Genomic DNA, 25,335 nt, shown 5'->3' with positions numbered 1-25,335 from the left:
TTTTTTGTTATAAATTTTTGATCTCAGAGGATCTTAAAGAGGTGACTTGCTTTCAGAATATCTCTGCTGTAATGGGAAGGGTCAGATGGCATCATTTTTCTTCTACCTCTCACCCCACAAAGCCAGATTCTCTTTCCCTGGTTCTTATTCGATCCTATCCTTAAACCTACAGCATAGTTGCAGCCCCAACTTGTTTGTCCAGAATGTCTTCGTGGATACCCATGATCTTCGCTTCCCCTGGGTGGCCTTCTTTGCCAGCAAGTAAGGAGGAGTTGGGAGGGGATGACTGGGCAGGGGCAAAGACCATTGAAATTCTAAGGGCCTCCCCTCCATCTGTGATCCAGTTTCACCTGCATACTCTATAATCTTAGGTGCCTGGATTATCTGCTGTTTTTACCACACCCATCCTTTTCTTCCTTTTCAGGAGAATCCGAGCTGGGACAGAACTTACTTGGGACTACAACTACGAGGTGGGCAGTGTGGAAGGCAAGGAACTGCTTTGCTGCTGTGGAGCCATCGAATGCAGAGGGCGTCTTCTTTAGAGGATGGCCTTCCTCCTAACCTTGCTTGAATTGTCCTTTCCTCAGGAACTGGGTCTTCCTGACTATTGAACTCTGACCCCAAGTCTCTGGTCTAGCTACTCCCCCCAGCTCCTAATAGATAGAAATGGGGGTTCTGGATCAGGAGATCCCTTTCAATGTGGTGCTAGCCGGCAGGATCCCTTCTCCACCTAAGGCACTAAAGGGTTGGGAGAGATTACCACTCTAACCTAGGCCTGATACCCCTCAGTCCTCCTGCTGCTCATCCCTCCCATCCCACATTTGTTCAAGTGTTCATGCTTCTAACAGACTCTATTCCTGGAATGGAGGCTGTGTATCTACTACTCCTGGTTTGTATTTTTCTTGAAAGTCTTAATAAGATGATAAAACTAAGATTGTGATTTGATTTCTCTCCCTCAGCCCCGGTACTTCCAATTCTGGATCTTTCAGTGAGATCTCTCCCTCCATCCTCCCCAGTGGAACAAGTCATTAATCTTGTACTTTCTCTACCTTTGTGTTTTCTCATTTGGCATTTGAAATTTAAAAAGGAAAATGTTACATAACTGCAAGGAAGGCATAAGAAAGATTATCATAGTTTATTTAGTTGATCCCCCTTTTTCAATTCCTAACAGTCTGACGCTTATTGCCATATTTTATTTAATCTTTAATATATTTTAATTAAAAAAAAACCATTAACAGTACATTATGGTCTGAAATGGTCCCTCTGCTGAATGCTAGGTGCTAGCTGTAATTCTGGCTTTAAAGCCAAAACCCCAAACATTTAATAAATAAAAATTAGAATTAGTTGCCATTCTACTCCAAACCAGCTAGCCTAGTGGAAGAGGCCAGAGAAAGGAGGCAGTCAGATTTTGGACCTGTGGCTACATAGACGGCTGGCAGAGAAGTAACACAAAGATCATCTGAGCAGTCCCCAGTACAGCCCCACTTTTTGGCAGAGGTAGGGTAAGGGTCATGTGTCGTGTGCACCCTCCTACACTCAATTCCTTTGTGTCTTAGAGGGAAGAAGTTAAAAGTCAGCTCAGCTTTGGTTTCTGGCCTGAGTTAGGGAGCATAGAAAGGTGAGCCTTGGTCCAACTTTGGCAGAATGATGAGGCCCACAGGTGGGACATTAAGGCACAACCCTGGCTCTGGAGGTCAGGGAGTCAAAGGCAGACAGCTAGGGCCAAATTCTAAGAATAAGGAATGTGAGTTGTGACCCCTACCCCCAGTGCTGAGGAAGGGTCTTGAAAGCAATAGAAAGGATAACCTGGAGGATAGAGAGGAAAATAAAACCATCCCCCCTCTAACAAAGGATATAACCAACCTCCCCTCTACCTAGGGATAAACAGGCTGGTTAGATTTTGGTTTAAAGGCAACTGGGTGACAAAGAAGCAAGGAGGGAGGGCACAGAGAACTCTCCTCTCTCTTTCTCCTTTCTCCCCAGAGCTTAAAGTGACCCTACAGGGAGGGTGGGGTAGTTCCTTGGCTTTATGCACTAATCTGGGAAGCAGCTGGGATGATGGTTCAGTCATTCTTACGATGGTTGTTATTGAGGATGGGATGGCCATTGGCTAGGGGCCGGCTCTTTGCTCCTCCCCCAGCTGCAGCCTCCTCCCCCTCTGAGCTCTCTGTTTCTTCCCGGTCACTGCGTTCATCTTCTACCAACTGTGAAAAAGGGATAAAAAGGGTTACATGATATCCTCAAACCCCTAAGGACTGCCTCTCTCCAAGGGCTTGTTCTTGGTCTACCCAGGGCCCCACTCTAGTTTTTTTAGAGGGTTGCTTCATGACAGGGACTTTGGAGAGTTCTAGAGTTGAGAGTGGTAAGGCCTACAAAATGAGGATAGAACCTTCACCTTTCCAGTTATGAACTTGTGGGCCATGCGCAAAATGAGGTATGCCCAGAAGATATGCAGCAGCTGTAGCACTCCCATCATGGAATTGAAGAAGTAATAGCCAAAGAAGGCAGGATAGAGCTCCAGTGGGTACACGAGGGTGCAATGCAGGATCCTACAGATTCGAAGGGAGAGACAGAATTCTAAACACGGATGAGAAGGGGTTAAGATGGAGGGGAGATAAATGAGGGGGGGAAAGGCAAAACTCCTGATTCCTTGAGAAAAGGAGTATAGCCTGGCCTCCAACTCACCAGAAAGGTAGGATGACCAGTCGTGTGATGATGAAAACAACAGCGAAGACGATGAAGATGTTGTTGCAGGTGTTTTTCCATCCCGCATAGTTAAACATCTTGGCTGACTGCATAGATAGCCCTCATCCATCATCATGGGCTCCTGACTCTCCCGGGTACATTCATACATACACCCCAATTAACAGCACTGGCTCTTGTGCCCACCCCTCCTTGGTCCCAGGAATGTCATTCCCCAAGCCCCTCCCAAAAAACAAAGGGACAGAAGAACCTGTACTAGGGTCTCTAGGTTTGGGGAAGCCTAACCTCTAGCAGGTAGTCGGAAGAGTCATGCAGAGCCATGATGAGAGTCCCAGCTCGGATATAATTGGCAAACCAGGAGAAGCTGATGAGGATGATGGTGGCCACATGGTGGATGATTTGTTCCTTGAAATCCTGCAGAAAAGATGCAGGCTCTAAGGGGACTTTTTCCTATTCCCCAGCCCCTACTGTCCCTTCTTCCCTCTCACCTTTAGTTCCCCATATCCCAACAGCTCCATCCAAAGCACCCAGAAGTCAAAGATGAGGCTGTTCATCCCAGGGCCTCACTTTGGCTCGTAGGCCTAATTGCCCAGCCCTTTCGCCCACCTTTCGCTTGACATCAGAGGCAATGCGGAAGAGCAGGGACCAGTAGAAGGAAAGTTCAATCATGTAGTACCAATACTGGGAAGGGATGATGCTCTGGGAGAGGAGAGAGAGGTAAAAGCAACTAGACCCAAGGCTCTCACCACTCCAAACCCAGCCCTTCCAGCCCCTGAGGTTATTCCTAGTTCCGTGACTCTCTGGGCCCTCTGCCACGTGTTCCAGAAACCATCTCTTCACAAGGGTATGTATGTCTCAGTCCACCCCCACATGAGGAAGTAGGAGTCATCTCATACCTGTATAGGATATCCTTCCCAAACTTTCTTCAAGTCATAGAACCAGGGTTTCTGCAGAGAGATGGTGAGAAGTTAAAAAAGGAGAAACCTAAATTCTATGGCCTCCCCCAACCTTGCTGGAGAACCTACTCCCAACTCCCAGTAATGACCACTCACATCCACAATGACAGCCATGCCAGCAACGAAGGCAATCAGGTAAAATGTGAATCTCCAGCTGGAAGAGGAAGCAGAAATGGCTAGGTAGGAGGATGGCACAGCCCTCCAGCAGCCCCCAAATACCCAAAGATATCCTCTCAAGATCCCATTAATAACTAAATTTACCTCCTCACGTCTCCCTGCAGCCATGGCCCACCCCTCCCAGCAAGACACAACAGACCTTCCTCTGCCACCCAGCTGCTTTTGCCCCAACTTCCCCCACCTGGCTTCTCGGAACTTCTTGAGGAGACTGGGTCGATCTTGGTTGCGGCGGCGGCGGAACCAGCGCTCTACCTGACGGCCAGAGAGTCCACTCTGCCGGGACAAGAGCTCTACCTCTACCTGGTATAGTGAAGAATCCCGTTACATTTAGCTTCAGAACTCAAGAGCGCCCCGCACTCTGCCAGCCTCTCCCAGTAATAACCTAAGTCAGGATCACTGCTTTCCCATCTCTGCACCCACCGGAGTTTACATTCAAACTCTTCTCCCTCCCCACCAAAACTCAGTAATTCCCAAAGCCAGAGCAGTGTGCAGCTCATACCTGCTTGGGCTGCTTGCCGCTGGTCAGGTAGAAATGCTCCAAGGTGGCGTTGGGAGGTGCCCGCAGCCGAGTTTTCTCCTTTACATTCAGGAGGGCAGCCAGTGGTGTAGCCACATAACTGAGGACGGGATATGAGAGAGAGGTATCTGGCTTTCTCTGGGAGGGGAAAGAACTGCAAGCTCAAGCAACTTTATTCTGGGCCTCAGTTTCCCCAGTTTCCTGGCAACCCCCTTTCCTCTAGCCACCTGGGCTGCCCACAGCTGACAAAGCTGCCTGTGTTCACCAGTGACCAGGCGGGGTGGCGGGTGGAGGGTGAGAACAAATAACCATTGAAGGAAAGGGCCCGGGGGTGCTGAGCCCTCAGGAAGACAATGGTGACCTCAGGGAAGGGGATGCAGTGGGCAGGGACCTGGGTAGCCGGAACACCAGGGTCAAGGACTTACTACACAGCAAGAGACAAACTTGAAGTCTAAGAAACTATGTGACTGGCAGCTGGGGACGGCCTGAGGGTAGGCTGGTTTGCTTACAGCTCAAAGAAGTATCGAATGATAAGGAATAGCAAGGCCAGGGGTAGTGTGATATAGAGGTCTGAGGCTTTGGCGTAGATACGTCCATCTCGGTCTTCTAGGTCGGCCCAGGTTAAGTTCACAGGCAGCCACAGCCGTTCCCACCAGAAGTAATCATACAAGGTCTGGAGCATCCTGAGTGAGGGGAAGGTAGAGGGCATCAAGATGGGGCAACTATGGGGGAAGAGAGATGAATGAAAGTTTTCAAGGTGCAACAAAAGGGGCAGGGCGCAGAGACTCAGGATTCTGGTCCTGGCTATGGACCAGAATCCTATGGCCTTGGGCAAATCAGTTTCCTCATCTGTAATGTGGTGGCTTTCTAGTTTTAACATTTACTATTTATAGCCACTTAAGGAGATGCTGACACCCTAGAAGTCCTGATTCCCTGGAATTCAGAACCCTGGGGTCTTCCTGTCATTTTGCTATCCCAACCTGGAAGACAGGCAGGACGTAGCCCTAGAAGCTATAGCCAACAATCTGAGTAAAGTCAGAGGCATCCTCCCTTCTCTACTCTAGCCACCTCCTCCCGCCCCTAGGCCAACTCACAGCTAGAAGCTTCCCTGGTGGTGGGAGCCCAGAAACATTGCAGGGCAGGGACAAACCCTTCCTCCCTTTTCCTACAACCCATCTGAGCAGCATGTCCCTAGGGAAAAATTAAGAGGCCAAGGTAAAGCAAAATTATGTCCCCAAATGATACTGGGTTTCAGAACAATCAGTGGACATCAAACTGCTGCACACAAGGTTGACACCCCATGCCAAGCCATGCAATCCCCACACGTAAAGCAGAAGAACCCTATCTGTCAGACTTTTCAGAAAGTGAAGGCTACAGAGAGTCAGGGTTTGTGGGACAGGGTATCAAGACAGCAGACCAAGATATCTGATGGAATTAAGAGCTATTTCTTATAAAGGCTCATCTAGAAAACAAAATACTAGCCTGCAGGGGAACACCCATACCCCCTCAGCCCAGGAAAGAGCTGTTACTTTCTGCCTCCTACCCCCTTCTTCCACTGAAAGAGAAAAGAACAAGGTGGAGGTGACCATTTGGATACCCAGATGAAAGAAGGAATGGTCTAGGGGTGGGGGTGGGACAGCAGCCACTTGGGGCTGAGAGAAGCACCAAGACAGCCCTGAAGACTCAGTGATGCTGAGTCCAGCACAACACCTGGCAGTCCTAGGACTCAGCACTGAACGCCAGCAGGATGACCAGGGCAGTCTTTTCCAGGGTCCACACCCCTCACTCTCCTCCCAGAAGGGAGGAGAAGCAGTGATATTCAGGCTGGCCTAGAGACTGAAAGCTGAGACAGAAGGAAGGTGGTCCCCTCCCAGCCAGGGAGGAAAGAGAATGGAGACTGTTATCCACTGTGAACTGGAGACCAATTGGTGCCACCGAATGACGGCTGAACCCTCAGACCACAGCTGAGCTGGGCTGGTCCTTCTGCCTGCTCCTCTGACAGCTCCAGCTCCGCCCCCACACACCACAGAAGCCCTTGCGAAATCCCTCTCAGGCTGTCACGGGTCAGTATTCCAGCTCAAGGACTTCACCCTCTTGTCCCCACTCCTGGTCACTGCTCTCTCAGATGAAATCAGAGGTCAGCACTGACAATAAAGGAGCTTCAGCTCCACCTTCTCCCCTCCTCCCCCAATCCACACACACACACATTCCAGGCCTCCGCACCTGAGGACACTGACCGTTCCCCCTCAGTCCTACCCAAAATAAATATTTAATTAGTTAAAGAGATGGAAGCCTTCTAAACTGAACAAAATTAAGAAATTTCCCAACTTTCCCCACGCAAGCACATACAGGCTGACTTTCCTAGAGAAAAGTTGTAGAAAACTGAATAGAGTGCTCGCTTCGGCAGCACATATACCAAAATTGCAACAATACAGAGAAGATTAGCATGGCCCCTGCACAAAGATGACACGCAAATTCGTGAAGTAAATATTACATTTATATTTAAAAAAAAGAAAACTGAATAGAGAGGGAACAGGGTAGAAAATGAAGCAGGGAAGGGACAATGCAGAACACCTAGATGTGTTTTCACACCTCCCCCTCTTCCTTCCCACCTTTTTCTTTTTTTTTTTTTTTTTGCTTAGCAGGGTTGGAAGTGGGGAAATATACCTGACCTAGTCACCTGACTGCCATCTCTTGCAGCCCAACTTTTCCTCCAGTGAAATGTAAAGCCGCCAAGGGCATGGGCAGGCCTAGACTTTTGGGTCCCATCCCCAGCTGGGTCAGGGAAACCTGGCAGGGATGTTTCTTTTGTTAGATGCATTTTGAGGATTAAGGATTCAGAGGGCTGACTGGGGTCCTGGAGGGTGGATGGAGGCCCTCTAGATCTCCTGGGGTCCAGGAATGTCTTATGCCTATAAAGAAGGTGAGGAGCTGGGGAGGTAAGCAGAGTAGGTGGCAGAGAATGGTCCAGGGCAATCACCTGGGTAGTGCAACTATCTCAGCCCCAGGGCAAGACAGCACCTATCCTCTTACACTCCAAGCCGGGAGAGTGGAAAACAGGAGTGAGAGCCTATGATGTATCAGGATTTTCGAAATGCAGGTTAATCGAGGCTCTCTCACACTTGGGTTTCAGGCTTTCTATGACCACAGCCCTCCCCTGTTGTCCTTACTTCCATTAGCAAAGAAGCATTACCCCCATCCCCCCACCCTGACAGCCTAGCCCAGCAGGGAGAAGCACCAGATTCGGCAGGGTTGGGACCTCTGACAACATGAAGGGAAGGGAGGATAACTGGGGCTCCCTGGTAACCTCACTTACACACCCCACATAAGGAGTCGGCTAGGGCTGGTGGCTTCCTTAGCAGCAGCACACCAAGCCAAGCAAGGGACGGCAAAAAGAGGCTGGGGCAAGAAGCAGTGAGGTGCACACAGCCTAGGATGATGACCCTGCTTTTCCAGACCACCTCGGCCCTCAGGGCAGTTATTTGATCTCTTGCAGAGAAAAATCACAACTACAGACACTTTTCTACTCATAGAATTCACTCTCCCACACATGAGACATCTCTCTATTCTCTCTCTCGCACATACACACACCTGCCTCAGAGACACTGATGCCACTTTCTGAGGCACAGGCTGGAGAGGGGCCAGAGAGCAGGGATTTCACGGGCATTGGATTACCAGGAACTTGAACAGGGCTCCGCCCAGCTCCAACCTTTGTCCCAACTCTGACACCCCCTCAAGACCCTCCTAGGTGGATGAAAAGAGGCAGAGGGTCGCCATGGGAGCTTGTAGAACCAGAGGGCTGGGAAGGCAGAGGTTTGGGCCTGTGAGGAAGTAATTCTCACAGACTGAGAGTGGTAACAGTCCCACTAGCTCTCCGAGTTTGAAGGAATAACTAAGGAAAATATAAAGGGGTCAACAAGGAAGGAGAAAGTGACTAAGAGTGTCTCAAAGGCTTTTCACTTCCACTGAAGCCTGAGTGACTACAAAAAAAAGGTGGAAAAAGTCCTGAATAGTTTTCCTTGTTGAAAATTTTCTTGTCAGGCAACAGCAGCAAGTCATGAACTAGAAGGCTGCAAGCAATGGATGAAGCCAAGAAAAGGTGTGTTACTGCTCCAGGCTACAGCATAGGCCCAAAAATTTAGGTCAGATTATGGAAAAGATGTGCGTGGGAGGCAATAAGTAGTACAATGGTCCTGGGCCTCATCTGGCCTACAGCTAATCTGGAATGCCCCACCAAAGGCCCCAACACACCCAAACACTGCATTAGATTACAGCGGGAGGGAGAGGCCAGCAGGTAGAAGAAACAGCTGGGGGCAGTGCTGAAGGACACAGTGGAGAATTAGCCAGCCTGTGGCCAGTGGCAAGGGAAAGAGGAGACCCTTCCTCCCAGGGGAAAATCTGGTCAGAGGCCCCAGTGAAGGGTACCCAGGGGGACAAGGATCTCTTTCTCTGGAACAGAGTGTGTGCAGGTCAGAGTCAGGTCCTAAGGGACAGGGCTGCAGACATGTCCTTACCCTTAGAGCCCCATCACAAGTGAAGTCAGCCGCTCACATTCAGATGCAGTCAACCCAACTCTAGTATGGGCAGCGACCCCTACTCCCTTCCCCAACACAGATGTGGGGGTGATTGCCTGTTGGAGGCCTTCCCTGATTTAGTTCTCTGGGAAGAGGGGCTCACTCCATTCCTCAGGATCCTTAGAACCAACTGATCCTTGGGTCTGGCAACTCAGGTGACTGCGACCAGGTTTTGATGCCAGGAGCCAGGCTTGGGGAAAGAGAGAAACTCCCAAGCTCAGGCTGAAGATTATTGCTACACACCTGCAGTTAACCCACTTGCCAGCCGGCCTCCAAACCTGTAATTAACAAGCTACAGTCCAGAAAGCTAGTTTCACCAGCAGCTCCCCAAGCCAGCCACACAAGCTCATAACGGTATGGGGACTCTTAGCCCAGGGGGCCGGGGCAGACACTCAGAGCCACTCCTTCCTGTTTCCCGTTAAGCACATGGAAGATCTGACCTCCCTCCAGGAGTGAGCACGGTGGGCCGGCAAGAATTTTCGAAAAAGAAGCGAGACCCTCCCTCCTTCTCCCACTCTAGCCACAGGACCCGTCCAGGCCGAGGCAACACCGCGGGCCCACTGCCAGGATGGGGGCTCTGGCGCAAGTGGTCACCATGCTTTTCTACATCCCAACAAAGGGGCGCCCGTGGCTAGGGACCCTCGGCAAACAGTCCCCGCGTCCCCACCTCCCAGCCCCTACCTGTTGCCCAGGAGGGCTTCTCCGGGCTCCGGCCGGCGCTCCCGAGCACACCGAGGCGCCAGGCCAGCCTGCCCCCGGGCTGCGGTGGGGGCCCGGCCGCTCCCGCGAGCCGCTCCGGCGCGCCCTCCCCCAGGCCCGCCGCCATAAGCGCGCCAGGCTGAGGCCACCGAGCCAGCAGCTGCCGCCCCCACGCCCGGCTTCCCTGGTCCGCGCCCAGGTCCCCTTCCCCTCCTCGCCCCTCCGCTCCCTCCCCAGCCGGGCCCCTCTCCGCGGATCCACGGCGAAGTGGCCCCCAGTTCTCCCAACTCTTCCGCGGTCCCCTCCCGCGCCCACCCCCGCGCGCGCTGCCTTGGGCGCCGGGCGGGGGTCGCGACTCACTCGGCGGCGGCGCGGAGCTCACGGAGCCGGGCGCCGCTGCTCCGTCTCTCCTCGGGTCGCTGCTCCGGGCCCCCTCCCGACTGGCTCCTCTCGCTCCTCTCCTCCCCCTTCCGCCCGCCCGCCCGCCGGCGCGCTCCCTCCCTCCTTCCTCCTCCTCCTCCCGCCGCCCCCGAGCCCAGGCGAGCTGAGTCCGAGCCCAGCTGGGAAAAAAAGGGCCGCGGGCGACACCGAAGCCGGGAGACTGGGCGTGGGCCTGCGGGCCGGGGAGGGGAGGGGAGCGGGCCCGGGCCTCTGCGCGGGGCGGCGGCGCCCGGGTTCCCCCTCCCGACTGCCGCCCGTTCCCAGCGCTGGCGGGCCGCAGGGCCCCGAACCCCAGCCCTCGGAACGCTCGGGCCCCGCGGCCGCGCCCCTGTAATCACGACGCCCAGGGGAGAAGCCCCCCGATGAGGGAAGACAGTGCGGACTCTTCCAGCACTTCGGTCTCTCCGTTCGGGGTGGGATGTAGCCCACCGGGACCCCGAGACACACCCACCAGGTGCCAGCGGATGCGGGGCCCCGAGTAGCGGGGCCCTTGCCCCACCCTTTCCGCCCCCTACTGCGGTTCGCGACCTCAGCCCGGAGGCCGCGGCCCCCAGTTCCCTCTGGCCCGCCGATTGCCACACTTCCCACCGCCAGCGGGGGGGCGCAGCGCAGCCCTGCGGAGTCCTGCCCGAGAGCCGCGCGCCGGGGCCGAAAGCCTCTCCAAGGCCACCGAAGCACAAGGTCCTTGCGATTCAACTGCCTTCCCAGCGCAGAGCCGGCGACCCTCCGTTCCTCCCAGTAAAACCCAGTGTTTCCAGCCAAGTGCCGTGGAACCCACCGTCAGTGGCAGAGAAGAGCACAGTCCTACTTGCACACAAATCCTACTGCAGTAGAGTCTGAAAGAGCCACCCCCTACCTTGTTTTGTAAAAGCTATTTGAGGTTTCAAACTACACCACGTTTATCCGTGTATGATTTCATATTAACAAGTATTTTCCCCTTTAAATAGTCTGGTAAATTGCTGTTTCAGGAAAATGCAACATGTTTATCCTAGAAAACTGGCCTTTAATTCCTACTGGGAAAAATCATGACTAAGATGTGTTTGAGGGTTTGTTTACAAAGAGAGCTACAGCTTACTCCGTGTGGAGGTACTTTTAAATTTTTGTACCTTGATATGTTGGCTTTTAAAGGCTATCACAGTTAGAACCTCTGATGGTGGCTTGTTTCATGGTTTAGTCAAGTCCCACTTGTGCTTTCACAGTTCTCTTAAGGAGGAGCATGACCTCTGACCTCACACTAATCCAGTTTGAGGGCTTGCTCACCTAAGGCTCTTTCTGGAGGCCTAGAAAGACCAAACTTGGCCCTGCACGGTGGCTCATGCCTATAATCCTAGCACTCTGGGAGGCCCAGGCCGGAGGATCGCTTGAGGTCAGGAGTTTGAGAGACCAGCTCTGAGCAAGAGCCAGACCTCGTCTCTACTAAAAATAGAAAGGAATTAGCTGGCCAACTAAAAATATATATAGAAAAAATTAGCCGGGCATGGTGGCACATGCCTGTAGTCTCAGCTACTCGGGAGGCTGAGGCAGGAGGATCGCTTGAGCCCAGGAGTTTGAGGTTGCTGTGAGCTAGGCTGACGCCATGGCACTCTAGCTGGGGCAAAAGAGTGAGACTCTGTCTCAAAAAAAAAAAAAAAAAAGACAAAAGCTGACTGACTACCAACCTGTTTATTCATTTGCTGTCTGCGGTGGGACCCCCAGCCCAGGTACCACAGAGGAAATGAGACCTGTTGGTGTGTTCCCTGAACCAGCCCCAGGGGCTTCTCCAGGCTTTCTAGGGATAGCCTGGAGGTTCTCAGTTCCCAGAACCTCTCCAGCCCTGTTTTCCTTTGCCCCTGTCAGAATTCCTCCCTTCTTAGCATATTTTATATTGTAACTTTCTACCCTTTTGTAACTCCGCCTCTCTCAGCCTTCCAATTCCAAAGTTCCCTCTACCTTTCTTCAGTGCCCTCCCCAGCACTGTCCTCATCTGCTGCACCCACACACACCTTTTTCAAGAGAGTTCCAGTGTCTCTTTGGGTTCCAGCTAATCTTCCGGTCCCTCTCTAACCCCCTCTCCACACCTCTGTCCTGCTTGTCTCCCCTTTGTTAGTTTCTGAACCCTTTTCTCGGGTGGTTTTCCTAAGTGCCAGTCTTTCACGTGGTCCTCACCACACTTTTTAAATGTTTCAAGAGGACAGAAGACTGGTTAAGTTTTTTTTTTTAAGATAGCAGTGGGGAGGGGAAGTTTTGGTGCAGAAGTTGGATAACCACAGCCTGAGAAATAAAGATAAGAGGGTATATTCCTCCCCCAGAAGACAAAGGAGAAGGTGTATTGAGAGGGGGAAACTAGGCCTCAGTGAGCATTAGAGGATGCTAACTTCTGCCAACATACTCAGGCCACACACTCAACTGGCTTGGCTGGACTAGGAGATTATGATCACCAACCACCCTTGCAACCCATCCCCCACCATCCAGGCTGGCACGGCCACGCCCACAGTGCCCCAAGCACTGCCTGCCTTGGTGACTCACTTCCTCTGTATGGGCTGCCTGAGGTGTCCCAAGGCAGAGGACAGGCCACCACCGGGCCTTCAGGCTAGAGTTTAGGTTATCTGGGCAGGCTTCTGGAACAGACAAACACATGGAGCCTCAGTTGTGGAAGGTGAGTTTTTCAGATCAGGCTGACCTGTACAACAAGAAGCCTATTTGGGTAAGGAGCAGAGTCTGTTAGTACCTGAACAGAAAGATTCAAGTACATAAAAAGTTTCCTAACAAGATAAAATAACCAGAAGGAATTTTTATTAATATGTATTCTGAAATTATGCAATGCAAACTATTTGTGGAAAAGCAATATGGGGTTTGGGAGATGAAGAAGTATACGTGAGTCAACAGCCAAGGCACTATATATTACTGTTTTTCCCATGTATTCCACTAAGAAGAACCCCAAATCAGCCATGTCCTCATTAAGTGACAAAGATAACACTGAGGGGGAGTTGGGAGACCTGGATTCTGTTTCTAACTCCATGGCCTTGGGAAGTCACTCAGCCTCATGAGTAATGAAAGGCTGGTAGGTAGATTAGGTCATCTCTAAGATTTCCTCCAACTCTGAAATTCTAAAATTTAGAGCATGGGGGTGGAAGGTGATTGGTAAATCTGAAAACAAACAAAGTCTGGCCTTGCAGCTGAACAAAACGAACCCCAGAGATAAAAGGAGTAAGATTCCACTCAGGTTTCAGTGGAGAAATTATAAATGCATCACACACACATACAATCCTCACACTCCTTATAGGCAAGGAGGACTTTGCTTCTGCCAGGTGACTGGGCTTCTGTTGGCCTTCTCCAAATTCAGAGTCCAGCTTTGCAGGTTGGCCAGGAGTCCCTTGGAGAGGTTTGGATTAGGGAAACAGGAAGCTTCAACCTCCCTTTATTTTCCTCTAAGTCTGCTTGACAGGTAGCCAGAAGAAACTCCGAAGGGTACAAAAGGCTGAGGGCATGCATACCCTGGCTGCGGAGCTGCTAGACTGTGGTTACCCAGCCTAACTGCGGTAACCCAGGCTCCTGCGTGTGTCCAGAGGTCTGCCTCAACTGGGTCCCGTGAGTAGATACCTACCTGAGACACTTCCCCTGACCCTATCTGCCTAGCAAGTCCACCCAGGAACCTGAAGTCCTCAGGAGGCTGCACTTCCCAAGTGGGCTAAAAGAGCCCCTTGATGCCTGGGGGTGGAGCCAGAGACCTCACGTGGCCACTAGAGGACTGGAGACTCTCGGTGGCTGCTGGTGCCCTCTTGTGGCCAGTTTGGGGATTGGCAAGGAAGAAGTTGCAGAAGAGAATCAAGATTGGACTTCTTAGGGAGAAGCGTAATAATAGTAACAGTTACCATTACAAAATAATATAACAATATTTATTGTTATATATTAGTTAACATTTTGATATTTATGCTACTACTCTGTGCCCAGCACTCTTCTAAGTGCTTTACAAGTACTGTTTTAATTCTCACAACAACCTATAACATAAACTCTATTATTATCTCTTTTTTGATGATGAGGAAACTGAGCACAAAAAGGTTAACGTAGTTGCCAAAGATCACACAGAAGACCAGAATTCCACCTATAAGAGGTCTGGGCTGGGCGCGGTGGCTCACGCCTGTAATCCTAGCACTCTGGGAGGCCGAGGCCGGTGGATCATTTGAGCTCAGGAGTTCGAGACCAGCCTGAGCAAGAGCGAGACCCCCATCTCTACTAAAAATAGAAAGAAATTATCTGGCCAACTAAAATATATATATATATAGAAAAAAAAAATTAGCTGGGCTTGGTGGCGCATGCCTGTAATCCCAGCTACTCGGGAGGCTGAGGCAGTAGGATCACTTAAGCCCAGGAGTTTGAGGTTGCTGTGAGCTAGGCTGACGCCACGGCACTAAAAAGAAGTCTGGCTCCGGCTCCAGAACCTTTGCTTTTAGCCATCATGCTGAGACTGGGTCCCATCTTTTACATTGCCAGCTAAAATACAGGACACACAGATTGTAATTTCAGATAAACAACAAATAATTTGTTGGCATAGGTATGTTCCTTGACATACTTTGGTCATACCAATGAATTATTCATTGTTTACTTGGCTGATTTGGGGTCCTTACTTGAAATTCTGATTTAACTATGTTTCCTGTATTTTTATTTACTTAATCTAACACCCCTAATTTACAAAACACTTTCTCTGCCACATGCCATCACACATATTACTTCATTTAATTGTCCCAGAAAACCTATCCTCAGATGTCCCAGCATGTCCCCCTACCTCAGCCTCTCCCAATATTCCCATTTAGACAGCTAAAGTTACAGAATATAACAAGTGGCAGAGCTGGGGACTGAAGCCACATTCTCCAGTTCTAACGCTGGTGCATGTTTTCCACTTTAACGGGAGAGAAAAGTGCGGAGCAGTGATTACCACCACAGAAATGTCCCTTCATGGTGTCTCCTCAGACCTAGTCTGCAGGTCCCTCCTTCAGGGATGTAGGGAAACCAGTGAGGGCCTTCCAGGGTGGGGAAAGTGGCAGAGCTGTGGAGAGAGCTCTCTAGCTTCTGTGCTCAACCCCCACCTGACCCCCAGGGAGGCAGGAAAGAGACCGTGCCCAGACCTGAGGGAGCTGAATTGAGGTTTGAGCAACTGCTGAGGAGGGAGGGCTGAGTCTCCCTGGACCTGTTCACCTGCTGCTCTGTGCACTGACAGCCTCAAGCCCAGCTGCTGGGGTTGCATCACCTGCAGCTAAAACATCCAGAGAGCCCTGGCTGCCAAAAGACAACAGAAGCCAGGGCCCAGGGAGCCTCCCCCATCTCCCAGTTGCCTGTTGAAAGCAGGATGCTTCCCTCTGCCAGTAGCGCCCTTTGCATTTTTCTCTTTTTTCTCTGCTAATCTGCTCCCACCCACAAATACCTGTGCCCTGCCTTCCCTGAAGATGTGGACAGTCCCTTCACCCTCCCCACCCAGGCTGCTGACTCTAATAAGACAGTAGTTAAGGGAGTTTCTGGGCTGGGACCCTCTCTGGGGTGCAGGCTGGGGTGCCCCATTGGTATGTGCCCCAACAGGTTTTACTCTATCAGCCTTGAAATCAGCCTGGAGCCTGTTTGACCTGCCCCCCAGGGAACTGGAGCCAGAGGCAGAGCCAGGTCAGAAGCTGGACTTAGAGACTAGGCTTCTGTGATCCACCTGGCCCCACAGGGAAAGCCATGCACAAAGCCTCCTGTGTCTGGGGCTGAGCTGCTGAGAGGCTGAATGGAGTTCACTCAGAGCAGGTTGAGGCCCAGTTCCTGGGAGAAGAGATGCTAGGCAGGGAGGTGTTTATGTGGGACCTAGTACAGCCTGGTCTTCTCCCACGTCTGGGAGGGGCCAGAGTCCAAGACAACAGCTGGGTTGGTCTGCAAGAGAGGTCATCTGACCTGCTGCTCAGCCTGGGCTGTAAGCTACCAGGCCACAAAGGCGACTGCCACCTCAGCTCTAGCACCTTTGGGTAAGCACTGAACCTTGTTGATTGCTTGGGGGAGGGAGGAATGAGTTTTCTTTTTCCAGCATGAAAATGCCTCCTTTCTTGTCCAGGCATCCATGTACCTGCAAGAACACCTACTCACATCAGCTCAGAGACTGCACCTGCTGACCTAAAGATTCTGGCCTGAGACTCTGAGGGTGAAAGGCAGACAATCAGGTAGGCGGCTTTGTAGGCGGGAATTGGGGTTGCTTGTAGGCTGGGGCTGCAGGTGGAGGAAGATGCTGTTTGGAGTTGTCTCCCACTCCACTACTTACTCCTGCCACCTAACTTCAGCTCCCCTACACTCTCCCAGGAGCCCCCAGCAAGGCCATGGAAGGAAGGGACATGGACCTCAGAAGGGGAGCATCCACCTCAGACCAAGGATTGAGGAGCCTTAGCACCTTGGAGTCAGGGAGGGTTTGGTTGGTCCTTGTTCTAGGAGCATCCCTGATCAGTCCTTGAGAGGCGGAGAAGGTGGGAGCTTTCCTCTGACCCCTCCACTTCAGCTCCAGTTCTGGCTCCCAAACCTGCTTGGCAGGTTGATCTTTCTCTCCGCAGCAAGGGAAAGGAATAGGCAAGGGGAGCCCAGGCTCCAGGGTCTGGGAGTCATAAAGAGGCCCAGAAGGGCTGGGAAATTCAGCTCTGTGGGCTCCTGTGTGTGTCCCCAGGGCAGCCAGTTGCACCATGTCTGTGAGCTGTGGGAAGACAGCACCATCCCTGATCCAGGAGATCCTCAGCCACCTGGGCCTTGCCAACAAGGTAGGAGGGATTTTAGAAATCACTTTTAAAACAGCTCAGGGGCTGTGAGAGGATGGGAGAATAGGGAAGTGGAGGGCAGGTCCTGACCTACGCAAGGCCAGGGACTTGGCTGAGGCACTGAGGAGGAGTGTGGGCAGAACACAGGCCATGGCCCTCCTAATCACCCCGTACTCTTACAGACTGCAGCTTGGGGGACCCTGGGGACCCTCAGGACTTTCTTGAGCTTCACTGTGGAAAAGGATGTACAGAGGCTGCTGAGGGCCATTACAGGTCAAGGTGAGCCCCTTTCCCTCCGCACTTGGGAATCTCCCTTTTAGAAGCCGATCTATAGACCAAGAAGGAGCCAGGAAGAAGGAACTAATGAGGTTGAAGAAATGTTTGTGGAATGCCTTAATTCTTGTATGTCAAGTACCATAGCAGGTGTGTCATCCCCGTTCTCACAATGCCCCTGTGAGGTAAGGCTTATTGTTTCCATTTTACACATGAGGAAACTGGGGCTCAGGGAGGGTAAGAGCCTTGCCCAAGGCCACACAGCTCATAATGGCAGAGCTAGGATTCTAATCTAGGTCAGCTAATCCCCCAAAATCATTTTTTTACCATCACATCAGACCAACTTTGCCTAAATTTGGGTCAGATGTGCATGCTTTTTTGGCATTTTATTTGCATCTTCTTTGAGATCAAATGGAAGTGGGGGTGATACAGCCCCTGCTCCTTTCCTTCCCAGCCCTTTCCTAGGCCTTGTTCTCTCCTCCAAGGAGTAGGGGGATCCCATTTCTACAAAGACCCTGGTTACAGCCCAGCCCTAATCTTGGTTCAGGCGTGGACCATAATGCCATTGTGGCTGTGCTGACCAATCGGAGCAGAGAGCAGAGGCAGCTCATCTCTCGAGCCTTCCAGGAGCGCACCCAACAGGTGAGATCTGACTTCCCAGGAGCAGGGAACTGGGGTGAGAAACCCCCTGGAGAACGTGGGGTACGACAATAGCAGCTGAGGCCAGCCTCTGCTTCCTGGCTAAACAAGGGCCAGGTGCTTCAGACCTGAGATGGAAACCAACCAAATCTTCCCAAACCTCCCCACACTTCCAGGGCCCTTCTCTTCACCCCCACGCCTTTACCATTGGGACCATTTGTTGTAGGACCTGCTAAAGTCCCTGCAGGCAGGACTTTCCGGCAACCTGGAGAAGATTGTGGTGGGTCTACTGCAGCCCATGGCCCAATTTGATGCCCAAGAATTGAGAAGAGCCTTGAAGGTACCAGGAGGGGAGACTTGCTGGGTGTCTGGGAATTGAGGACACCACTAGGGGAAGGAGGAGGCTGACTCCCTTGTCTTTGCTTACTCCAGAGGGGTGGACTTGGCAGAGGTCCCCTCTAAACATCCCTTATTGACCGTTAGAAGAAGTGGTCAGTGTCTGCTCCTTGCCCCTCCATCTGCCACCCTAATGATGTAGCCCAGTCTCAAAGTGGTCTCTCAATTTCTTATAGGCCTCAGGTTCTGCTGAAGATGTGGCCATGGAAATTCTCGCCACCCGACCCCCCTCTCGGCTACAGGAGTGCATGACTGTATATAAACATGGTAGGAATATGGAGGGAGGGGCTGGGCATGGTGGCTCATGCCTATAATCCTAGAACTTTGGGAGGGCAAGGTGGGAGGATTGCTTGAGGCTGGGAGTTCAAGCGAGGATTGCTTGAGGCTGGAGTAAGAGCGAGACCCCCATCTCTACAAAAAATAGAAAAATTAGCTGGGCATTGTGGTATGTGCCTATATTCCCAGCTACTCAGAAGGCTGAGGCAGGAGGTCGCTTGAGCCCAGGAGTTTGAGATTGTAGTGAGGTATGATAATGCCACTGCACTTTAGCCAGAGAGACAGAGGGAGACCCTGTCTCAAGAAAAAAAAAAAAAAAGAACATGGAGGGAGAGGGGTCCCAAGAGCTGGAGGGGGGTCTGTAGGACAATCAGCTCTTTTCCTGCACTCCCTACACACGAGCCATCTGGGAACCTGGCTGCCCAAGTTCTGTTCCCTTGGGGTCTCTCCTCCCTCCCCTGCCAGTGCCTCGGTCTCTCCACCGGAGACAGCAGATGTGATCATTAAAGAAAGAGAAGCAATGATTAACCATCTTAGTCTGGAGCTCCAGGGCAGATTCCAAAGTGACAGGCCCAAAGGTACCCAGGTGGCCTTCCCATTCCCTTGCTGTCCCTGCTATCACACCATATTCCAAGCTGAATTCAGTCTTGCTGCAGCCTGGGGTAAGGTAGGAACCTGCTCTGTAAATTATGAGTGTCACCTCTCATGTCCTTGGCTGTCTGCCTAGCTTGGCTGCAATGTGTGCCACCCACTGATTTGTGACTGGTGTTGCCCCATCCTCACCTTACTACTCCCCCTGCTTTTCTTTGCTTTCCTCGATTTCCCCTTGATGTCTAATCTTGGCCTATGTTCTGGATCACTCTCCTACCTTTCTCCTTTCTTGGCAGCTGTTTTTCTCATTTCAATTTTTCTTCTTCTCCCTTTCCTACTCTTTCCCTTCTTCATATCCTACCTCTCACATCATTTTTCCTCACCTGCGATGAGGGCAGCCGGCCCCGGCCATCTTGCCTCGTACTGTGGGTTTCCCTGTGCCCTCCTCACTGCCTGGCCACCACGCTAAAAACGGATCCTCCTGCTCGTCAGGTTGGTGCTTGCAGATGAAGCCACCCTGTACCTCACAGCTTAGAGATGTTTTTAGAGTGCCCATGATGGCACTTGTGCCTTACAGCCTGGGAACTAGCAGCCATCAAGCTACTCCAAACAAGAGACGGCACGGTTGGCAGGGCACAGTGGGGCAGACATTTGACAGGTCCTGGTTCTACACCGGGAAAAATCAGAAGGTTCAGAGAGCTCCTGACCTTGCTCCAGATTTCCAGGTGGAGGCTGAGGAGGACATCAAGTCTGAGACCAGTGGCATCTTGCAGGACCTGCTCCTCGCCCTAGCCAAGGTGAGGAGGACTGGTCTGCAAGGGTGGGGAGTGACACGTACCAGATAAGCAGATGAGCTAGAGTGGGGAGCACTGCTGTCCTATAATGGACAAAAGAGAGTATCAGGGGACACCAGGGTTTGGCTTATTGGTCTGGAGATAAAAAGCTGCCCTTCAAAGGGTCCTCCTAAGAACAGTTTCTCCTCCTAGGGGGGCCGTGAGAGCTACTCTGGAATCATTGACTATAATCTGGCAGAACAGGATGTCCAGGTGAGCAAGGGGGCTTAGGAGTTCGCACAGCCATGCACATAAGACACCTTCCTCCAACATATCGAACAGCCAATGACCTATATACCCACCTGTCCTGCCTTGGGGAGGGAGTCCTCAGTGATGTGTTGCGGGTATGAGGCATCAGGAAGTGCCACAGCTGAGGCCTTTTCACTCATCCCTCCCCTGACTCCTGAACTCCCAGGAAGTGAGCTCATCAACTGACAGATTCCCTGCTCATGGGCATTGGGGTGGAGGAAGCCTCCCCAGACCCTTTTTTAGGGATAATTTAATTCCTTGGGTACCAGGATTTTTCCAAATCAGTGAATAGAGCTGTGAGGGTAGAGACCCTCTCTTAGCCCTGTTTCTTTCTTTTTTTTAAAATCGTAAATAGGATGGGCACAGTGGCTCATGCCTGTAATCCTAGCACTTTGGGACGCCAAGGCAGGAGGATCACTTGACGCCAGGAGTTTGAGACCAGCCTGAGCAACATAGTGAGACCCTGTCTCTGTAAAAAATAGAAAAATTAGCCAGGTGTGTTGTCATGTGCCTGTAGTCCCAGCTACTTGGGAGGCTGAAGCAGGAGGATCAGTTGAGCCCAGGACTTTTAGGTTGCTGTGAGCTATGATGACACCACTGCACTCTAGCCCAGGCAACAGTGTGAGACCCTGTTACAAAATAAAATAAAATAAAACAAAATAAAATCAAAAATAAAAACAACTAATTTATGGGTTAAGATAGCCTTTTCAGCTGGGCGTGGTGGCTCATGCCTGTAATCCTAGCACTCTGGGAGGCCGAGGCGGGTGGATCGTTTGAGCTCAGGAATTCAAGACCAGCCTAAGCAAGAGCAAGACCCCAACTCTACTAAAAAAATAGAAAGAAATTATATGGACAATTAAAAATATATAGAAAGAAAAAAATTAGCCAGGCCTGGTGGCGCATGCCTGTAGTCCCAGCTACTCAGGAGGCTGAGGCAGAAGGATTGCTTGAGCCCAGGAGTTTGAGGTTGCTGTGAGCTAGGCTGACGCCATGGCACTCTAGCCCGGGCAACAGAGTGAGACTCTGTCTCAAAAAAAAAAAAAAAAAAAAATAGCCTTTTCCACTCCCAATCCCATTTACACCATTATGATTCTGGGAACATCATAGCCATGGCTCCCTAGGCCCCCACCAATGATCCTGATTCACTCCCCTCTCCCAGGCACTACAGCAGGCTGAAAGACCCAGCACAGAGGGGACATGGGTCCTAATCTTCACCCAGCGAAATCCTGAACACCTCATCCGAGGTACACACAAGCCTTCTTGGCTGTCTTGTCCCCCCAGCTTGTTCTAATGATGAGTTTTGATTATGATGGGGGAGTAATGATGAATTAATCGCCCTCAATTTATCGTTCTAACTATGCCCCCCCCCCCACACACACACAAGTGTTTGATCAGTACCAGCGGTACACTGGGCAAGAGTTGGAAGAGGCTGTCCGGATCCGTTTCCATGGAGACACCCAGGTGGCCCTGCTCAGCCTAGGTAAGAGACCTGCTCAGGACATGTGGAGCGGGAGTCCCTGTGGGATGGGAAGTTGTGGCCCTAGTTGTGAACCTCCATCCTTCCCTCTTTGCTTCCAGCTTCGGTGATCAGGAACACACCACTGTACTTTGCTGAGAAACTTCACCAAGCCCTCCAGGTGAGAGGGGCACTCCTTTTCTCTCCCTTCGGAAAAAAGCTGGGGGGAGATACATCCCGGGCAGGAGAGAGGAAGTTTCAGACTGCTGCTAATGTAGCAATTTCATATATACTTTATAAACCTACACTAGTCTCTTTCTCTGGGCTTACGAACTGTCAAGTGTGGAGGAGTGAGCTCTGATTAGAACTAAGTGAGTTGACCCATAAGGGCACTGAAACTAAAATTTTGGCCTTGTCAATGTCTAGGTGGCCAAATATAGGTGTGAATTTGCTCCGTAAGACAGTGCCTTGCCCAGTTTCAGTTGTTGCCAGAGTGATGGTGATGACACTAGCAAGAATAATGACAAGGACCAGCATTTCTTAGGTGCTGACAGTGTACCAGGGCCTCTCCTGAGCACGTCACACCCATTTCGATTAATCCTCACAACCATACTCCATCCTTATTTTATAGGTGAAAAAACTGAAGCACAAAGTTAAGTACCTTGCCAAGGTCGCACAGCTAGTAAGTCATACAGTCTCCCTACAAAACACTTAATGATATAGGGCGTAGGACATTGCTGGGCACGGTGGTGTGTGCTTGTAGTCCCAGCTACTCTGGAGGCTAAAGCGGCAGGATGGCTTGAGGCCAGGAGTTTGAGACCAGCCTGGGATATAGCGAGACCCCTGTCTCAAAAAAAAAAAAAAAAAAAAAAGACATAGAACATTTACCATCCAGTGTCAACTCCCTGTCAGCTACACCGTAGTGCTCTGAGCACCCAGGGCCCCTTTCTCCACATTGGTCAGATTTTCTTCCATATTAACCTTGATTTGATACTCTACCAACAGAATCTTTAGTAGAACTGATCCCCAAAACCTATAAATAAAAAACTTGCTAAATTAGAGAAAATGTAAAATTGGAAGAAGGGAAAAGTAGTTATCATTTTGGCAGTGGAATAGCTTTCCATAGACTGGTTGAGAAGCCATCATGCCATGTTAATGACTATTAGAAAGACAGTATACATGAGCACTTATTCTATCATCCAGAGATTTCCATCTCCACAGATTATTATACTTAACCAATAAAGCCTGTATTATTATGAGTCAACACTAAGATTCATTTGAAGAGTCGTGGTTATCTGCCTAAATTCCTGTCATAAACTAGGCGCGGTGGCACATGCCTGTAATTCCAGCTATTGAGGAGGATGAGGTGGGAGGATTGCTTGAGCCCAGGAGTTCAAGACCAGCCTGGGCAAGATATAGCAAGACCCTGTTTCTAAAAAAAAAAAAAAAAAACCATTTAAATAAATAAATTCCTGTCAGAAAAACAAACTTGTATCCAAGCAGTAAGTGATTTTGTAGTGTCTTTGGATTACAGTACCCACACTCTTGTGTGTACATGCTAGATTTGTCTTAGAAGTAGGAGTCAGGAAATAATATGGGCCCATTTTTCTGAATTGTTATTAAAAAGGAAGAAAATCATGATACTTTTGTACTGTTCTTTTATGAGAGATATGTGAAAACATAGATTGTGAGGAATATTTATTCAGAAAAATGACCTTCAGAAAATCAGCAGAGCCTGATTCAAGACAAATTTGGACGAATCTGTACTATAAAATGAATGTTCATGATGAAGATCCTGGGGCAGTCTGAGATGCCAAGTATATCATTATTAAGACTAGAATTATACTTAACATAGCTTTGGTATAAAGGGTACTCGTATGCCAATGAGAATGTTCAGTTAATGAATGACTTTTGCGCCAATTCTACAACTTTGGAGTAGCAAGAGATGGAAGAAGGGAAGAATTGGAGAGCAATCGGCAATCTTTATGACAAGGCAAAACTAACGATACATGAAAGTTAAAATGAAGGAGACATTAGGTCCACTGGCAGTTAGGTAATGAGTCTAAATGAAACAGAGCATCCTGGTTTTACTTTGTCATTTTCTTTTGTTTCTACATGGAAGTTTATGATCTGTGGGGATGCCCTAAGTATGTGTTATAGGCAGTTCTGGGAAGGGTCTTGTAAGTAAGTGACTCAGGAAACTCTTAAAAAGAGGCCATTAGGAGATGGTGACAGCACTGGTGCACAAAAAAAAAAAAATAGGACTTTTACAATTAAAAGTTTTTATATAGCAATCTCTCGTAACATGTTATTTAGTATAATCAATTATAATTCATGATTTGGTGACTTACTGTACCTGTTATTTCGAAACTGAACCCTCCATTACTTTCTTTAGCCAAAAGGCAGGAGGCCTGGTGCACGTATGGGAGGAAGACAGTGATGTTGAACCCCAAGTGTCCAACTAGGAGAAACTGATATGCAGACAGAAGGATGTGAGATGCCCTGGTGGGTCAGGATCAGAACCAGAAGTCACACAGCCTTGATCCCTATCAGAGCCCCATCAGCTCAGTTTGGGGGTAGGGTAGGTGTATCCTCCTTGGACATTCACTAACTTGGAAGTTAACAGCAATCTTCCTGGTTTCCATGCTGGCGGTCTTTATAGGCAACAAATCTTTTCTAGCCCTCATGTTGTGCCTGTCTTTGGAGCTGCCCACCACAGAGTTCTGGAGGAGCAAGGCTCGAAGCTGGTGGCAGGGCCAGGAAAGACATGTAGTAGAAACAAGAGAAATACTCAAGCTGACCCCACAGGACTGATCTTTCCTGTTGTATCATCTTCCACAAGGAGGGACAAGGATAACTTTTGCCCTGAGATTATGGATACTTCTCTTTTCCCTTGACCTCCACCTTGCTTCCGTTTCCTACAATAACCCTCCGTGCCATTCAGTCCCTACTCTCGCTGAGAACCTCACTGTCTAACTACCCTCCATATGTTTCTCCCTCTACTAGGAAACTGAGCCCAATTACCAAGTCCTGATGCGCATCCTTATCTCTCGATGTGAGACTGACCTTCTAAGTATCAGAACTGAGTTCAAGAAGAAATTTGGGAAGTCCCTCTACTCTTCTCTCCAGGTGAAACTTGGCTAGTTCTTAGCCTGGAGCCCCAGTGCTGTGTTCCTAACCTCTGCCCACACTCCCTGCACACAGCTGAGCATAGTCTCCCCTGCAGAACTCATGAGTCTTTGGTTAATTTAGTGCAGGATTCCAAGCACCAGGGAGGATCCTTCCCTCCCAGACCAGCTATGGACCAGCACAAGAGAGGGAACAGAGTGTTTGGGCCACAGTAGTGGTGGGTCTTTCTAACACCTGACTCCCTTGTCTGCAGGATGCAGTGAAAGGGGACTGCCAGTCAGCCCTACTGGCCCTGTGCAGGGCTGAAGACATTTGAGACTTCCCTGCTCCCACCCCACAGGACATTAGGATCTGAGAGTCCCGTCTTGGCTGAGCCTGCAGGAGACCAGCAGAGCCTCCACATAGGATAACCCCTCACTGAGCACCACATGTTTCAGCTTCTTGTTGAGGCTGGAACTGTTTCTTTTAGCTCCCTTAATTTCCCTCATCTCAAAATGATGTCCGTACATGGGTCCTCTAGCTCTGTCTTTGGGGTGGGATAATGAGATCTCTTTGCTAGTTTCTGCCTCGCTCATTCTTCCTGTACCCTGATCAGAACATCTCACTGGTATCTGAATTCTTTTGGCAAACTTCACTGTCGTTTGTGTACCCTGATTGAAGTTTGGGTGGAGCAGGACATGGAC

General features: G+C 50.4%; 3 protein-coding genes and 1 non-coding gene across 16 annotated transcripts in view; 3 read left to right on the top strand and 1 right to left on the bottom strand.

The window, feature by feature from the left end:
- Window positions 1-1,425, top strand: part of SETDB1 (SET domain bifurcated histone lysine methyltransferase 1) — a 36,349-nt gene extending 34,924 nt beyond the window's left edge. For 7 of the 10 annotated variants that reach the window (XM_069480646.1, XM_069480642.1, XM_069480641.1 and 4 more), the window contains exons 21-22: window positions 173-261; window positions 425-1,425. In XM_069480646.1, the coding sequence (XP_069336747.1) occupies window positions 173-261; window positions 425-542 (207 nt within the window). In that variant the 3' untranslated portion in view covers window positions 543-1,425. Of the gene's footprint in view, window positions 1-172 lie in introns of all 10 variants that reach the window. The other 3 variants (XM_069480647.1, XM_069480648.1, XM_069480649.1) reach the window with 2 other exon arrangements.
- Window positions 1,116-10,175, bottom strand: CERS2 (ceramide synthase 2). Of its 2 annotated transcripts, XM_069480653.1 has the most exons (11): window positions 9,987-10,175; window positions 4,863-5,036; window positions 4,336-4,453; window positions 4,018-4,136; window positions 3,756-3,813; window positions 3,600-3,650; window positions 3,310-3,402; window positions 2,989-3,117; window positions 2,686-2,792; window positions 2,396-2,549; window positions 1,116-2,204 (listed from the first exon to the last, which is right to left on the bottom strand). In XM_069480653.1, the coding sequence occupies exons 2-11, from the start codon at window positions 5,033-5,035 to the stop codon at window positions 2,064-2,066; spliced, it is 1,143 nt and encodes a 380-aa protein (XP_069336754.1). In that variant the 5' UTR covers window position 5,036; window positions 9,987-10,175; the 3' UTR covers window positions 1,116-2,063. The 2 variants fall into 2 exon arrangements, with proteins under 2 accessions (XP_069336754.1, XP_069336753.1); XM_069480652.1 differs by lacking the exon at window positions 9,987-10,175 and having other exon boundaries at window positions 4,863-5,075.
- Window positions 6,745-6,851, top strand: LOC138391030 (U6 spliceosomal RNA). The gene has a single exon (XR_011234673.1). It is a non-coding gene; the product is annotated as a U6 spliceosomal RNA (small nuclear RNA).
- Window positions 10,176-12,605: 2,430 nt separating the features above from the next.
- ANXA9 (annexin A9) lies at window positions 12,606-25,327 on the top strand. 3 transcript variants are annotated; one of them, XM_069480637.1, is made up of 15 exons: window positions 12,606-12,702; window positions 13,480-13,634; window positions 16,126-16,231; window positions 16,723-16,813; window positions 16,993-17,089; window positions 17,631-17,725; window positions 17,949-18,062; window positions 18,295-18,385; window positions 19,703-19,782; window positions 19,972-20,031; window positions 21,227-21,311; window positions 21,452-21,547; window positions 21,646-21,704; window positions 24,530-24,652; window positions 24,906-25,327. In XM_069480637.1, the coding sequence occupies exons 4-15, from the start codon at window positions 16,739-16,741 to the stop codon at window positions 24,966-24,968; spliced, it is 1,038 nt and encodes a 345-aa protein (XP_069336738.1). In that variant the 5' UTR covers window positions 12,606-12,702; window positions 13,480-13,634; window positions 16,126-16,231; window positions 16,723-16,738; the 3' UTR covers window positions 24,969-25,327. The 3 variants fall into 3 exon arrangements, with proteins under 3 accessions (XP_069336738.1, XP_069336739.1, XP_069336737.1); XM_069480638.1 differs by lacking the exon at window positions 13,480-13,634; XM_069480636.1 differs by lacking the exons at window positions 12,606-12,702; window positions 13,480-13,634 and adding an exon at window positions 15,990-16,039.
- The last annotated feature ends 8 nt before the right edge of the window (window positions 25,328-25,335 follow it).

The sequence above is a fragment of the Eulemur rufifrons genome, chromosome 8, assembly GCF_041146395.1.
Source record: "Eulemur rufifrons isolate Redbay chromosome 8, OSU_ERuf_1, whole genome shotgun sequence".
In the NCBI taxonomy this organism is placed as follows: domain Eukaryota; kingdom Metazoa; phylum Chordata; class Mammalia; order Primates; family Lemuridae; genus Eulemur; species Eulemur rufifrons.
This window is presented reverse-complemented; position numbering and strand designations above follow the sequence as displayed.

Bases quoted from the DNA above. Each gene is read 5' to 3' on its own strand.
- ANXA9 (XM_069480638.1), top strand. From the start codon at position 16,739: ATGTCTGTGAGCTGTGGGAAGACAGCACCATCCCTGATCCAGGAGATC. The intron at 19,783-19,971 runs GTGAGGAGGACT...TTCTCCTCCTAG, and splicing joins TGCTCCTCGCCCTAGCCAAG to GGGGGCCGTGAGAGCTACTC. The intron at 21,548-21,645 runs GTAAGAGACCTG...CTTTGCTTCCAG, and splicing joins GGTGGCCCTGCTCAGCCTAG to CTTCGGTGATCAGGAACACA.
- CERS2 (XM_069480652.1), bottom strand. From the start codon at position 5,062: ATGCCCTCTACCTTCCCCTCACTCAGGATGCTCCAGACCTTGTATGAT. The intron at 3,814-4,017 runs GTGGGGGAAGTT...TTCCTCTTCCAG, and splicing joins AAGAAGTTCCGAGAAGCCAG to CTGGAGATTCACATTTTACC. The intron at 2,793-2,988 runs GTTAGGCTTCCC...CTATCTATGCAG, and splicing joins CTTCCGACTACCTGCTAGAG to TCAGCCAAGATGTTTAACTA.